A 15,808-nucleotide genomic window follows, 5' to 3' on the forward strand; every position below is an offset into this window, starting at 1 on the left:
TTGGGAGAAATCGTCCTTTCTCTGTAATCTATGGTTTCCAAGAGCAAAACAGATGAAATGTGCAGGCATGAACAACCCCGGCTTTACACACACACACGCACGCACAGTGGGCAAATCTGCAGGCCTTGGACAAAAGCCCCATCTTGGCTACCCCATCCTGCAGTACAAGGTCTAGATCCTGGGCAGAAGAAGAGCATTATCCCCCCGCTGGAGGCAGAGATAAGGTAGGCAACCCTCCTTTCCTCTCCATTTGGCACAGCTTTGTGCTTCAGCGCATGCTAGGGGCTAACGACCACATCAGGACAAAAGGGAAAAAAATCTTTGAGAGGAAGGAGGAAAGCTCTGTTGGTAGAGAGAGAGAGAGACAGTGAGAGAGAGGAAAAGTGGGACAGAAAGTGGGGGGAAAAAAAGTCTCCGGTGTAACCCTCCTCCAGCATCATCACACTTACCACCTCCTTCCCCCTCCCTCAATATCTGCCTGTGTGCCGTGCGGCCTGTTTATGAGATTGTCGCTTGCTCCTCTAGAGTGAGAAGGTCAGGACCATTAAAGATGAATGTCCTCATTTCCATCTTACCCTTCCCACCCTCTCTCCTTACTCTGTCTGCCCCCTCTGAGAGGCGAGGGAGTGACGTCCACTTTAGCCTAGATATCACAGATGGAGGCTCCTCCTGAATGAAAACAGCCATTATTAATAGCAACTTTAAATAAAAAAGGAGACACCTTTTCTTAAATGTCACTGACTGACCTTAATTCTTTTTGCTTTTAACTGAATTCTATTTATGTAACCTTGCAGTCATTTTCCACACAGTGCACCTGCAAAAATACTGAAAATGTTTGATATAGGGATTCTCAAGATCTCCCACGTTTGAAAAATGCTCCATAAATCATGAAGCCCAGGCATTTTCCTGAGCCATGCGAAATATCATTTTAGATGAATTACTGCATGCAGAATTAGCCCCAGAAAAGTCAATTGGACGGGCAGCTGGGGCGGGCGCTGTTATGACCAACTGACTTTAATCACAGCCCAAGGTGAGCTGCAGCAAACCTGCATGGATTTCCTCCACAAAGCATTAAATTGCACGTTATTAAAATGTAAGACCTGAGCGCACTGCAATCTCAGAGGCGCTACCGGAGCAAAGGATGGGCTTGGGCACGCACGAGTTTCGGCAGCTTCGGCATACAAGTCCTGTCATATAAGTGGATGGTCCTCATTATCATAACAATACAGAATTTAAACCTACATGGTTATTTGGCAAGTAGTTAAAGTAGTTTGACAACATAATTGGTATAATTGCTAAAAAGACAAAAAAAATAAAAAATTACATTTTACATTTACAGCAATGAATAGACCGAGAATAAAGGTTATGGTAGGTTGTGGCTATGGTTCCTCGGCTTATATACCTAAGGACATAAGGCTGTTTATCAATGCAGTGTGCATAGGGCAAGGACGGCTCCAAAAGGAAGATACTGACATTACTTAAGTGTTAATTGCTTTGCACTTCAAAGCCTGTAGTTCCCAGAGGGACCAGCAGCAAGGAGACACTCTGCATATGCATTAACAGAGATCATGATAAGTAAGCCCGGCACATCGTAACACTATGCTGATCAATTCTGTATGTGCGGTTTTGTGCCAGGTTTGTATATATTAGTGTACTTATGGACACATATGAGTCTCTGTATATTTAGTATTTTTTTGACTACAGGGTAAGAGCAGATCATAAATGCATGCGAGCGATAAACGGCGCAGCCTGCCAACAGCGTGCGATGATGAGGAAATTTCCTAATTCAGGTTTCCATTGAGCTGCAATGTAAAGCTGAGTTCAGCAGGCAGAGGTGGTATCTGAATCGCCTGAATAAGGAATTAGCTGTGCGCGAAGAGAAAGAGTGAGCAAGCTATTTATTTATTTTGTTTTGCAGATGGCAGCCTCCCGGTGCAGAGCAAGTTCCCTCGGAGCGTCTCTTTCGATCGTCTTCCAATCACATCAGCCAAAATTAATCTCAGAGAACGCATTTTAATGAGCTGCCTTCATCTCGAGCCAAGTCGAGGGGGGTAAAGGTCCCACAACTGCTGCACAGGAGGGTGAAGATAAGGCAGCTTGTCAAATTTTGGGTTGCCGAAATTAAACCTGACACACGCGGTAGCTGAAAATAGGCCATCTCAATTTCTAGATACTTTCTGAAATGTGAGCCCGCTTCAGAATACTAATGCGAGGAAATGTTTACCTCTGTTATTCTGGCCCTTCTGATTGGTCGCTGGGGCCGGGCTGACCGGCTGGACTGGTTGACTGAAGACTGGTGCGGACCTCTGACCCTGAGTGGGTCCTCTGCCCTTGGCTGGGCCCGTAGCCGTCCTGGTGACAGCTCCCAGACCCAGACGCAGACCTCTGCCTGAGCGCAGGAGACTGCCGCTCCCTCCGGTCTGAGCAGCTGTGCGGGACTGGAGCGCTTCCTCGGCAGAGCTGCCTTTAAAACCCATGGGTCTTCCCACCTGGAAATCAAAATCAATAAAGTGATTTAAAGGACGTAGTTGGAAACACAGCGAGGCTTCAACACAACTGACGTTTAGAATAATGTATGCGTTTGCTCCGACTGCAAAAGAAAAAACAACAAACAACATCCAGCTTTCACAGATGTAAATAGCGTGCGTCGTAAAGTCTTTGAGTACCTGTGGGGATTTTTCTGCTGACGTTCATTTACATGCTGTTGTGCTTTACATATGATGCACCCTGTGATCTATATTCATATTGATTGAATGTGAGGATTTCTTTTCTCAGATCTGAATTCTGCTGCATGATTATTTTTTTTGAGTAGAAGCAATAAGCAGGATGATGAAACACAGAACAAATCTGATTTTATTAGCTCTCAAAGAAAATGTAAAATTGCCCCGCAGGGAAACTGAGATCCATAAATTTACATCGATCAATAGAGTGTTGTCACTGAGCGGCGTTACTACGTACTAATGCTAACATTCGGTGCGTACACAAGATGTCATATGAAGCTCTGAGAATTGGCCTGTCCCTGTAGACATTGCACTCCGGCAAGGATTAAGTATTTATTTCCACATGCTGGTGTTTGACGACATATGAATTTGAATACCAGATGAAGCTGTTTAATCAGCCTCAATAAGAAATGATTTTAAAGTGATAATGAGCAGCTCTTCTGAGAGTGGGAATAAAATGCAGAAGCTCTGTGATCAATTATACATGGTTACTGATAATATATGGACATGAGCCGGAGAAACAAAACTAACAGAAGAAGTTGGACTTGGCATCATAAACCAGAACGCAAGCTTCATTTTTGTGTGAAAGTTTTCTAATTAAGACGTGAAAAGCAAAAGCATGTACAGTAGGGAAGCCTGCACTCACCTCTGAGGGCGCCCCGTAGAAGTTGTCCGCTTTGCTGCCCAGTTTCGGGGGTGCGGTGTGGCTGTGTGTGTGCGCAGGGGGGACGGTGTTCGTGTGCCCAGGAGCTCTGACACTCCTGTTCAGCATTCCTGGAGGGAAAATGTTTGTCTGCATCTCTTGGCGGTACTTGTCGTAAAGCAGGTTGGAGGCACTAAGCACCGGGGCTGCTCTGGTTTCTGCATCAGGCTTGGACGGGTCTTTAGGTGTTTGGCTGTTGGTGTACATTGAGAGTCTGGATGGTAGAGATGATACCTGATAAGGTCCGTCGGCAGCTTGGGGCTTGAACTGAGGATTCTTTCGGACGTAGGTAATGATTTTGGGGCGAACTCCTTTAGGTTTAAGTTTAGGTGATGGGGAACTCTCCCTGGGGGAGTTGTGGGAGCTCTGCTGGTTGTTAAGAGGCGCTTTGGGGATTCCACTTGTGCTTATATTAGATTTGACTGGTGCTCTCAAGCAACTGTTGCCATAGCCCTGAGCTGATGTCAGTACAGCAGGGTTGCATCCTGATGGGATGTGTCTAACCACTCCAGAGGCATTCCTGGAAACGAGGTACATGGAGGCTTGCTTGCGTGGTGAGCCCTGGGGCGTCCTGAGTGGGGAGTGGGGAGGTGTAGATGATCTGGATTCAATGCCGGTCCTGTTGGGACTGGAGCAATTCCTCCTGTATGTGAGTTGAGTCTGGGGTCTCTTCTCCAAAGCGGAAGGGTTTGAGGAACGGGAACTATGCTGTGCAGTTGTAGCTGGCTGTTTCTCCACTGGTGCGGCCTCCATATGGGACGGCTGGTTGGGCTGTCTGGGCTGAAAGACTCCACATGTGTGGTACAGGTGCGAGAAATCTGAAGGTTCACGTAAAGATGATCTTGTAAACTTTATGTTTGACCCATTGCTGTGTGACTCTAGAGGGGAGTTGAAGGGTTGCCCTGTCTCGGTTTGTTGAATGGGGGGCTCTGCTAAGCTCCGCGCTCTTCCCATCTCCGTCTGACACAGGGGTCTGACGAGCTGCTGCCGTCGCGGCGGCAGCACTCTCTCCTCAAACCCAGCCTTTCTCCTTTGGCCCAGCACCCCATCAGAGGAGAGTCCTCTTCTATGATGATTTCCCTCTTGTCTCTGATCCTGGCTGCTGTACTGAGGACAGCCATGTTTCTCCTGAGGATGCATCTGTGGACAGTTCTGATTGGCATCTACAGGGCCAGGGGTTGCCCTTCTTCTGGTCTGAGCTGAGGTAGCGTTGTTGACGTTGGGATAGACGAGAGACGCTTGTCCGCTACTATCCAGAGCGCTAGACAGGCTTCCACTGAGGGAAACAGCTGACAGGCTGGACACAAACACATTAGTCTCAGACTTGGACTCCTTCAGACCACCCTTCCCTCTCTCCCTGCCTGACCTAGTGTCCCTTTTCTCTATTGAGCTCGTCACACACGTGTCTAGCTCTTCAGTGCTATGACAGCCGATCCTTTTCTGCGCCTCTTTACCCCTGCCTGTTCTGCCCTCCACTTTGTTGCTGTCGTTGTCATTTCTCCTCGCACCAGTCGAAGCGGAGCTGGCTGTTGAACAGGAGGATATGGACATGGGTCCCTCGTCTTTGCCATCTCGCATACTTCCCCCATCATCGTCTTCCTCGTTTTCCTCCTGGCTCCGGTTTCCCAAAAATGTATGTATCTCCTGACACTCTATAAGATCAAAGTCTCGGAGCTCAGGCTCCATGCACTGGTGCTCCGAGTCCCAGATCACTAACTTATCTGGGGATTCACTCTGAGAGACCAAGGGAGGAATGGAGCTTGCGCTGTACCCAGTGTCTTCAGTCAACCCTCCTCCTTCCCGATCACTGATTAAAGATAACTGATTGGCGTTATCATCCCCAGACTGGGTGAACTGGATCTGGGTTTTATTTCCAATCTTTTCTCCTCTGTCAACATTGACTCTCAGTCCCTGGAAGCGAGTAGGAATGCTCATGTCGGACCGATTTTTTCAGGCACACGCAAAGACACCTGCTGAGGCCATTTATGGAGTTACAAAAGCTACTTCCCTCTCTGCCTCTCCTCTTCAAGGTCTCTGTGAAGTCGGCCCTTGTGTTGAATAATCCGGGGACGAAATGTCATCTCATGAAATGTTTTCAACTCACCACTTGTCATGAATGCACTGCGAGTTATCACATAAGCCGTCTTTTTCAGGGACACAGAGGTCTGTTCAATCTGAAATAAAAGACACACAAAGGAAACTGTAAGAAAGAGTTACAAGTATGCAGAATAAAAGTGCAGACACTTTTGTAAAACCGTTTTTCCCTCTATGGAGCCACTTGAGGTGTTTTATGTTTAGTCTGTACTGGCTAGCAGCAATTTATGAAATCAACTGCGCACACAATCTCTCTTTATGTGTGTGACTCATATCAATGTGCAGCTATCTGAAACACAACTGGGTGCTCTTTATGCTGTTTTAACAGGAACCTTGCGCCAGCATGTTTTAAATGAGTGCTGGACAGAGAGGTGCAGCATTAATAACAGGAACAACAATTAGAGACGTTCAGTTTATGCCTGGGCTAAGAGAAGTAGAGGACTGTTTGGATGACAGTAAAAGGAATCACCCAGGGGATGTCTGATTACAGGTGCTCTGTAATGAGTGTTCTTGTTTTGTAATAAGCTCTAGTCCTCCAGGGACACTGTGGAATAGGAGTCAGGAGGAGGACTGGGTGAAATCAGCTGTAATAAAAGCATTTTCCAAAACACCGGTAAGCATCGTCTCTGTGTTCCACCACATACTGTACTTGTTCCTAACATGAACATTATGTGTAGGGGTCGTCATAGGCGACGGCTAGAGCCACCAGCAGGTGTTATCACTACGGGAGATTAACACTCCTCTCTCTGTCTTTTCCTGCATGCCATATGGCTGACACGACTTAACAAGTACATAAAATAAATAACTAAAACAAATACAGCAAGATGAGTTTAAGTAAAGAAAAGAAAGCGGATCAGAAAGATGAAAGTCAAATCTGCAAAATCTCCTTGATAAGAATATGTTTGAAGAAGAAATTTAACAGAGGCACGCCAACCGGCGAAACTACAGTAACTCCATCAGTCATCGCGCGTAACACCTGCAACACAACTTCAGCAACTAAACCAAGCGATGAAACCGCAGCCTGTGCTCCAATACAACAAAACACAACAACTTCTTCAACTAAACCAGTCACCGCATCTGCAGCAACACCTCCAGCCTCACTTTGAAACTACACAGCAACAGCTTACCGTGCTTCAGTTATCTGCTATCAGTAGGATGTACAGAAAGCACAATTTTAACTTAATTTGCCTTCATACCATTTCAAAGTAACCAGTGGTGCCGTTAAACCACTGGGTTGCAGGATGGTTTAATAAACCAGTACAACACACACAGTGACACTGTGTTTTTTCTCGCAGAGCAAAGACTTTTGCATAGCTCTTTAAATTTCTCTGAGGAATTTATCTTCTGCCTTGAACCAGAAGCGTTAAAGCCAACAAATATTAATGTATTCAGTTTCATGGCCCAGCAGGCAGAGTATCTTTTGCAGTTTGTACGCCTGTTCCCTACATCACAGACAGACCTCAAACAAACTGAAGTTACGCTTCAGCCATATTCTATCTGTCAGGTGAGACTTGTTTCCTGTCTTTTCTCCGTGTCGGCAGCAAATACTGTATATTTAGACCAGGATGATCGCTGTGTAGTCAAATATGTGTCCTCAAGCCCTCCCACTGAACATTTGAGTAGTCTCCAAAGTCCGATAGATCTCCCACCTTCTAATTATATTTGCAGCAGGGGTTTGTGTCCTCGTGGCTTCTCCATGTGTCCTGTGGCAGCAGTAGTAGTGAACTGACTAATAAGATGGCAGCTCCCACAGCCTGTGGCCTGTTTGACACTGCTCCAAATTTGCAGAGCTAAACTCTTTCCAAATGCACCCTGGGAAAGGAAACATTCAAATTTGGGTTTCTCAACAGGCATATTCAAAGTAATTTAGAGATATCATCATAGATTGCTGCCTGATAAAAGAACATCAGTTCTGCGGAGCTAAATACGGTCAGACGACAAACAGACAAACAACATTTGCGATAATCCTCACACTGTCTGCTCCACTCTGCCTCTGTGTGTGCACTGCAAATATTTACCCTTAACTGCCGCACACAATCAAATAATTAGATAGTTAGGAAACACACCCACGCAGACTAAATCAGAAGAGGCGGGGACGGGAGAGAGACAGAGAGCGGCGTTAGGGAGTGAGAGAATTCTCCGCGAGGACATGGTGGCGGATCGATTACGGCACTGATGTAGCGCTGCAGCTTGTGCTGACGACGGCAGTCTGGGGAGGCTGAGCGCTGGGCTTGGTCACAGTGGCTGAACCAGAATGAGCTGCATTTCGCCTAACAAGGAGGCTGGCAGAATCAATCTCAGCACAAGAAGACAAAGAATGGGAGAACCTGACAGACTGTTTTAATAAAATGCGAAGCAGGACATTCAAAAAACAATAAAACAGTGAACTACTGACAGGTTCTCCCTTCTTTTGGTGGCATACATATTATGACACTATAAGTTTAGTAGACAGGGCCCATTTTTGGCTTTATATGTTGCCGACAGTGCTCTAGGCAAGTTCATTCAGATCATTTTCACATTTATTAACCAGTCATCCACAATCAATAAATAAGATGATGATATTATTCATTAAATGAAGTCCTTAGAAGTGGCACTGAGTACACTAGAGAGGACCATGCCGCATATATGCATGTCGAGGTGAGTTGATCCACCTAATGGTGAGCTCCACTAGTTGAAGTAACTATTCAATCCAAACTCCTCTGGGAAAACACCAGGAAGCAAAATCTGAGGAAAGAAATTTGAACAGTCCTGTCTCTGTTGTCATGGAAATGCCATATCCCCAGAGAAAGCGCGACCTGACCCCTGCATCTTCCACCAGGGAAAAAAAGGTCACTTAGAAAGAGACAGTACAGTCCCGAAGGTCAGCTTTTACACTCACGGTGCATGCATATTCTGCCGTGTGTCACTTTCACACCCACTCACAATGCAGGCGCACAACAACGCGCACGGAAAATGCACACAGCACTAGAAACAGTTAAGTGGAGGGCCGAGAGCATCCCTGCAAATGTGTGGGCAGACCGCGTCGCTCAAGTGATGAGAGCCCGGGGCAGGATAAGACGCTATCTCAGCGCCGATCGAGTTCAGTGAAGGACTCAGGTTTGTGATTTTCACCGGGCTCCTAAACCGATCGAGTGCTGCGTTTAAACTCCTCTCACAAGGTGAGAAACGACGGGGCCGGGGACGTGACGAGGGTCTCGATGAAAACTCGAAAACCGAAAGTGGTGTCGAATTGAGAAAAGCGAGAAGCCTTCCTCGTGTTTTTTTTTTTTTTTTCTCCCCCCTCTGGCTGCGAGCAGGAATCCGTCTGTGTGGGTGAAAGACTGAGACTCAGACCGGAGGTGGGAGAGATGAGACATGCAGATGGATACAGGAAAGAAGACAGTTGTAGCAGCAGGGCTACAGATTTTCCAATTAGGATGATGGAAGGGAATACATGACGTGGACCTGTATGATGAGCTATAGAGCCCCTTTACCGAAGTGACTCAAAGCCCAAGAGAGAAGAGCAAAATAATTAATAAAAATCCTTTAGCATCATCTTAATTAGCATCGAATGGCTCATATTATTTAAACCGGGAACAATCCTCAAACATATCTCAACGCTTTTGAGGAAAACGAAAGGAGAGGGGGATTCATTTAGCCGCTCTTCGCCCAAAAATAGAGAATGGTGCTGAATTATTCAACATGTTGTTATATTTGACATTAATATTCTGAGATACGGAACGGAGGGTGTGGAGTTTACTTTTCCGGGGTGAAGGAGAGGTTCCAGAGAAGATTTTAAAAGAGGCCTGGAGGGTTGTGCTTTTTAATACGAAATTAAAATCTGCCTCCCTACCCCCACTTCCATTCATGGTATAGGCTTTCATAGGAGACAGAATTTGCCCACAAATCTCCTCCATTGCTCTTTTTAAAAAAAAAAAAAACAGGTAGGAACTAAAACACACATTTTATTCTTTTAACGTGTTGTCGACTTGTGGCGGTTTACATTTGCATTACACACATGAGGCGCGACAGCACAAAGACACCTGCACAGACACACATCAACAGATGCCTGCACGCCTTCCCCCTGCGTCTTTGTTGTTGGTCCAGCAGCACATGTGGCCATTACAGAAGCCATTTGTCTTTGGCACTTTGCTTTATTCGTCTCCTCCCCCACTGGAGAGCAGACAGGTTTTACAGCTCTGTATTCCCAAGGGGGAAGCCCAGCCACGCATATGCATTCCCCCCGTCCCATCTCTCTTTCATCCATACATACTTCTGCACAGATGTGATTCCAGCACACTGGAAACAGAAGGAGGGACAGAAATGGACCGAGCGGCGACGTGTGCCTGATCATAATTTATGACTCCTGAGTGTTTCCACATGACATAATTAGATTTAGTGCAGGATTTACATTAAAACGCAGCGAAACTCTGCTCCTCCACTACAGCCCAGTGCCTTTCCATGCATGCAATTAATCTCTAATGACATCACCCTTGCGTATCCTTGTACACTTCCCCGAGGGTATAATGTGTTGGAAATGAACAAGTGTGAACTTGCGAACAGCTACCGACATGTGGCTTCCGTGCTTTCAAAGATAAACAGGCACAAAAACAACAATCCTCTTGTCCCTTTTTTTGGAGAAAATACTGTATTCCTCTCTTTGCATTCTATTCACCTACAATCATCCGGCAGGATAAAGCTTAGCGAGGAAGTCTATTCAGAAATAAGCTAAGCTTTAGTCATCCGTTCCTTCTCCTCCCATCTCCGTCAGCGACACAACACGGACAGGAATAGCAGTGAAATAAGCTAAACGCTCCATTTTCACAAGACACAATAGACATCCTGCAGACAGAAATTCACAAGTGATGATTCACTGGAGTGTGCCTCGGTGTCTGTACGCGGCGAGCGAGCACTAACTCACTGTGCGCAGCAAAGGAAAGCAAAAAAAAAAGAACGACACAACACAGCGACATGGAGTTCTCCAGCTGCTTGACTGTTGTTTTGCACTGACATATACGCACATCAAAAACAGCTAAACAAAAGCTTTGCTCCTTCAGTGATTCCTGTCTGTTTCATCCCTTTCTAAAAATATCTATTATTGTCTCTCTCCATTGCTCCTTCCTCTATTTCCCATCCTTTCATTGCCTCTTTTTAATCACACTTAATCACACGGTTAATAAGGCCAGGGTGAGGTGATCAATCCAATTTTCACCCTTACGGAGGGCACATCAGCAGCCTACATCTGCCAAATAATCCCCACTCGTCTCTCCCCCCCCCTCTGCCTCTCTCACCCACTCGACTCCCACATGCACACACTTGGACACCCTTTTGTACCTCAGGGGGGACCGTAACAGGATTTCTGCAGGATCTCGGGTCAGAGTGGGTGGTCATACCTAACTGAATAAGGAGAATGGGGAAATCAGATCATCTGCAATAAAAGCTGATTTATTTCCTTACTGCGTGCAGGCAGGCTGTGTTTGCTACCTGCTATGAAATCGAGAGAAAATATATAATACGCCGGTAACAGGATTTATTAGCCGAGGCGAAATGAAAAATAGCCAAACACAGACACGCGTTCACACACATCCGTCAAAACACGCTCGCACACGAGGTTTGTCTCTGAGTTTTTCCCACACACAGCGTGTTCAAAAAGAAATACAGAAAGACACTTAAGTGTGGAACTTATGTACGTGCAAAATGAAACACGGAGAAACAGGAGTATCACCTTTCACGCACAGCTACACGCGCTCAGGCAGCGGCTGAACCACTGCAGCAGGAGCACAGACAAAGAGGCAGCTTTGCAAAACAGAGGTGTGTTACACTCCAGCACACACACACACACTGACTGATGAAATTTAGCATCTCTTCGACTGTCTTGCTTTTCAGTGTCGCATGTGGCAGGTACTGAGAATTAATCAGCACCAAGACAGACAGGGTCCTGCTGCACTGTCTGGTGTTACTTTCCTGTGCAGCCTGTAATGATGGACTGTTGTCGTGAATGATAAAGGGATGATGAATGTAAAGGACAAGAAATGAGACATGGCAAGCCGGGATGAGGTGAGGTATTAAGTTAAAGAGGAATTGGTCAAGAAATTAGAACGCTTTTGAGATAAATTGACTCGTCTGGTCTGGGGGAGAGACTTGGGAGGAGGAGGAAGACGAGAGACTGTGGCTTGATGGAGCCCCCGCGCATCTGACATATAGATCCAGACAGGGGTGGCATGGAGGAGAGAAGAAAGGAGGGTGTCTGTCCACGCTGGTTGCTGGTAGCACCGCATTGTTATTAGCAAAGCCCCTCCACCCACCACCCTCACTCGTGTCGCAGAGAAAAAAACGTTAACTCTTGCGTGGCTGGTGGATGGAACTGTATGAGGTGGGACAAAGAAGAGAGGAGAGGAGAGGAGAGGAGAGGAGAGGAGAGGAGAGGAGTTAATTTCACATTCAAACCGGTGCAGATAAAGAAAAATGCAATGAGAGTGTAATTCTCTGTGGGCTGTGAGGAACTTGCCACATGTCCTCTCACAAACCCACAGACATACACGCAGTCAGACATAAGGTGGCCGGAGAGGGTGAGACGGCCCAGACAAAGAAAAGCCGAGCGCATCTCAGACAGGCTGAGTCACTTCTCTATAATTTAAGGGGGGGAAAAAAATCTAGTAACAGAAACACATGATGCTGCAGAGAGCAAGGCTGCAGAGGAACAGGGATTTGAGGCATTGTAGTTAGCATTGTAATGTGTATGCATGTGTAATGTGCAAGTGGTAAACCCCAAGGGTGTGGGGGAGGGAGGACTGGCAAAGGATCAGCGAGAGGTGAGCAGAGAACAGAGCGAGATTTTTGCACAAAAACAAAAAGGAAAAAAAAAACGAACTGGCAGTAAAACTGATTGTTTCCATACAGCGGATAAATGAAGGTGCAAAGAAGTCCTTTGGGAGGAGGGTTTACAAGTGCTGCTGTTCTGATGGAGAGGTTTATTTTTAGTGTAATGGTTAAAAAAAAAAAAAGAGCGTAGATGTACAGTGTGGAGAAGTAGCATAAAATTTTAATGACGTGGACTTTACTAAAGTTAACCACAGCTTCCTCAGTTCTGCAAGCTATTGCATGCTTTGACTTCATTCATAGTGCTGCATCCATTTGCTTAACAAGGCTCGCAGCTCACTGACGAATGTAATTACAAAAATACAGAAATAAAAATAAAATGTGCAGCAGTTCCCTCGAACTGTTTGCACACTTTCAGCGAATAGATGCACACACATGCGCACATACACACACACAAGTGAAAAGGGTCTGCTGTGTCGGCCTCCCGCGGGACAGGGAGACGTGTGAGTGTTTGTGTGTGTGTGTGTGTGTGTGTGTGTGTGAGCGGAGGCGTGCCTCTCCGTTCGCCCTGCCCGTGACTGCAGGGGAGGAGCCACAACAGGCTCATCGGCACCTTACCAGACAAAAGCGGTGTGAATTTGAGAATGTGTGTTTGCGTGCGTGTTGACACTCCATTCGCACTGAAATTGGAAGGCACATGCACAGGCTCTCCCTGGCACGTATACATGTCCGCGCTGAGAAAATAGTTCTGTTATGAATGATCACAACAATCCCGTTATTAAAATAACTGCAGCCTCTTCCTCTTCATAGCCTTCTCTCTTTTCAAAAACCCCTTCCACATTGAGTAGCAAAGATCTACCACACAGGACACAGTTAAAATAGAAAGAAAACCTTTCACATATAACTGAGAGGCATACTGACATACTTTTCCTCCTCTCTCTCTCCTTCACTTCACTTATCATCTCTATTTTCTCTCTCCCCTCTCTCCTCCTCCTTCTCCTCTGTTCTGTCCTATAAAATGACCTTGAAGGTCGCACTGGTGCGTTACACACACGGGCTTTGTGACAAACTGTCTTACCTGCAGAAACACACACACACACACACACACACACAGCGCAGAGGCACCTGGAATCAAGCACTCAAACGCTACACACCGCTGCGAGTGGCTTTCCTGGGAGAGATCTGCTGAATTGATCCCTGCTCAGACACAGCCGAGGTCAGATGTGATAAATCAATCACACACGCATCAGCATCTAGAACAGCAACTACAGCAGCAGCAGCAGACGGTCACAAGCCGAGGCCACGGGATGTGCAGCCCCGCTTTGATGCAGCGTCAACCTCCACATCAACATGACCGTAAGGGATTGCCGAGATTTAGCAAGATGGACTAGAAGATCCATAAATGTGGGAAGACTCTGATATTGGGATCAATCGTGGCTGCAAACAAATCCAATGAATACACACAAAAAAAACACACTTCCCACACATACTTCATATTGATCTTCAGGGCAGAATCATATTGACTGTGAATTTGAATAGTGAAGGCAAGCTTTTAAACAGATACAAAGCTGAAAATATAAAGAACAGGTAGAGCAATTGCACATTAAATTAAAAAAATAACAAAAAAAAAACAACAGCCCCCCACAGTCTCAAGGACAACCTGATCATCAGACACCGATCAATCAGGAACAGAGACAGCTGAGTGTGAAAGACATGACCTCGGCCTCCTCATCTTTATTTGATCCATCCCTTCCTGTCTTGTCTCTACTCTCACGCCTCTAAGTAGTGTGTCGGTGAAGTGTTGAGTACTGCCACTGTGCACTGCGCGCTTCTTTCTGCAGAAACTGTTGGAAGATACAAGTGTGCAGCAGTCACAATCATGCCCTTACAGACCTAAAAGGACAACAGGGTGAAAAAAATAAACATGAAAAGAGACTTTAAACTTTGTACTGGGGGGGTCATACCACTTCAAAACCTGGCTTGTGTGGAAAACTTCCATCTCCTTGGTAAATGGCACAAAAGTCCAAGCCTGGATGAAAACACTGTAAGCAAATACATCTAAAATACTACAGCAACATCTCTACAGTGTTCTGAATTCATTACTGTGTCAACAATAAGTAACATTTCACCAGAAATAAGCACAAATTCCTCCCAACTCTCTTGGATGCCCATGCACAGTACAGTGGATCATAGCTGGAGGAAGGTCTAAAGCCTGTAATCTATGCTTGATCATTAGCAACTCCCTCAGAGACTTGACCTGCTCCATCCATCACACCAACCCGCTCTTCCTTCTCACTTCACTTTCTCTCCAAACACGCTTCTGTTTTTGCATTTTGCAAGCCTGCACATGTTCAACTTCCACCTTGCGAGAAACGAGCCGCACTTTCACATATTCCCCCACAAAACTGCACCAAATCTCGCCTGAGGAAAATTAAATTGATCAGGTCCGCGTTTAGCTGAGAAAGCCTGGCGGACCGAACCGGCAGCGAGATCCAGATTCCTACCAGCAAAAAAATAAATGCGACACTTCTACAAGGAATCAAACCCGGCCTCCGGAGCGTCGTTGCAAAAATACAGTAGGCTATGTAGTGCGTTTTTTGTGTTTATTTTTTTTTTAGTTGTGCGTCTTACCTCCAGGTTTCTCTGGCGCTGATTCACTGAAGGATGTCGGTGAAAATGATGCAGGAGTTGCAAAACACAAGCGCGTCTCTCTGCACTCCCTCCTCACTCTCTGGTTAGCAGGAACGATGCATGGAAAGGGTGAGAGAGAGAGAGAGGGAGAGAGAGAGAGAGAGAGAGAGAGAGAGAGAGAGAGAGATGCAGCTACTGCAGACTGGAGGAGGAGGAGGAGGAGGGGGAGTGGTGCTGATGCTGCAGCCGACACCTGGCAGAGCATCCTTGTGCTCAGACGGGTTTTTTCTGCCTCTCTTGACACATTTGCGCCCTCTGCTGGATCATTTAAGCAATGCGAAAAAAACTCGTTTTGTTTATAAGGAGTGATGCATGAATCATGTAAAAACTTTCACAAAACGTGAAAAAGAGACAGGTAGAAACAATTATGATTAATTGAGGTATATTCAGGCTGCGTCCTAAAACTGCCACTCATTTGTTCTGTGTGTACGATTTTTGTGTTTTGTGTGATCGGGCCTATGTGCGTTGAGGAACAAAATAATAATTACCTGACATCGCCAGCAGATGGCGCCAAAGAAAACACATTTTAAGAGGTACTGTGGAATTCAACAAGAGACCCAAACTTGCAGTTTTTTCAACATCATACCATTAGCTCATTCGTGTTTTTTTTTTTTTACATCTGTAGGCCACATGTGTAATAGGACCATATGGGAGGGTACATGATACCACCATCTGACCCTCAAGGCCCACTTTTCTAGTGCTTTCAGCAACAGTATCATCACTTTCTCCAACAGATGGGGTTTCAGTGGTTATGGATATAGCTCTGTTGTTATGACTGCGCTGTGAGATTAGAGCTCTGTGT

General features: G+C 46.0%; 1 protein-coding gene across 1 annotated transcript in view; it reads right to left on the reverse strand.

Annotated features, from left to right (window-relative positions):
- The window catches only part of mtus2a (microtubule associated tumor suppressor candidate 2a), a gene marked incomplete at its 5' end in the record, with an annotated part of 29,005 nt that extends 23,647 nt beyond the window's left edge, over positions 1 to 5,358 (reverse strand). The window contains 2 exons of the mRNA XM_084565212.1: positions 2,225 to 2,489; positions 3,367 to 5,358. Coding sequence (XP_084421338.1) covers positions 2,225 to 2,489; positions 3,367 to 5,358 — 2,257 coding nt within the window. The remainder of the gene's footprint in view (positions 1 to 2,224; positions 2,490 to 3,366) is intronic.
- Between the last annotated feature and the right edge of the window lie 10,450 nt (positions 5,359 to 15,808).

The sequence above is a fragment of the Chelon labrosus genome, assembly GCF_963514085.1.
Source record: "Chelon labrosus genome assembly, chromosome: 17".
NCBI classification, from domain to species: Eukaryota; Metazoa; Chordata; class Actinopteri; order Mugiliformes; family Mugilidae; genus Chelon; species Chelon labrosus.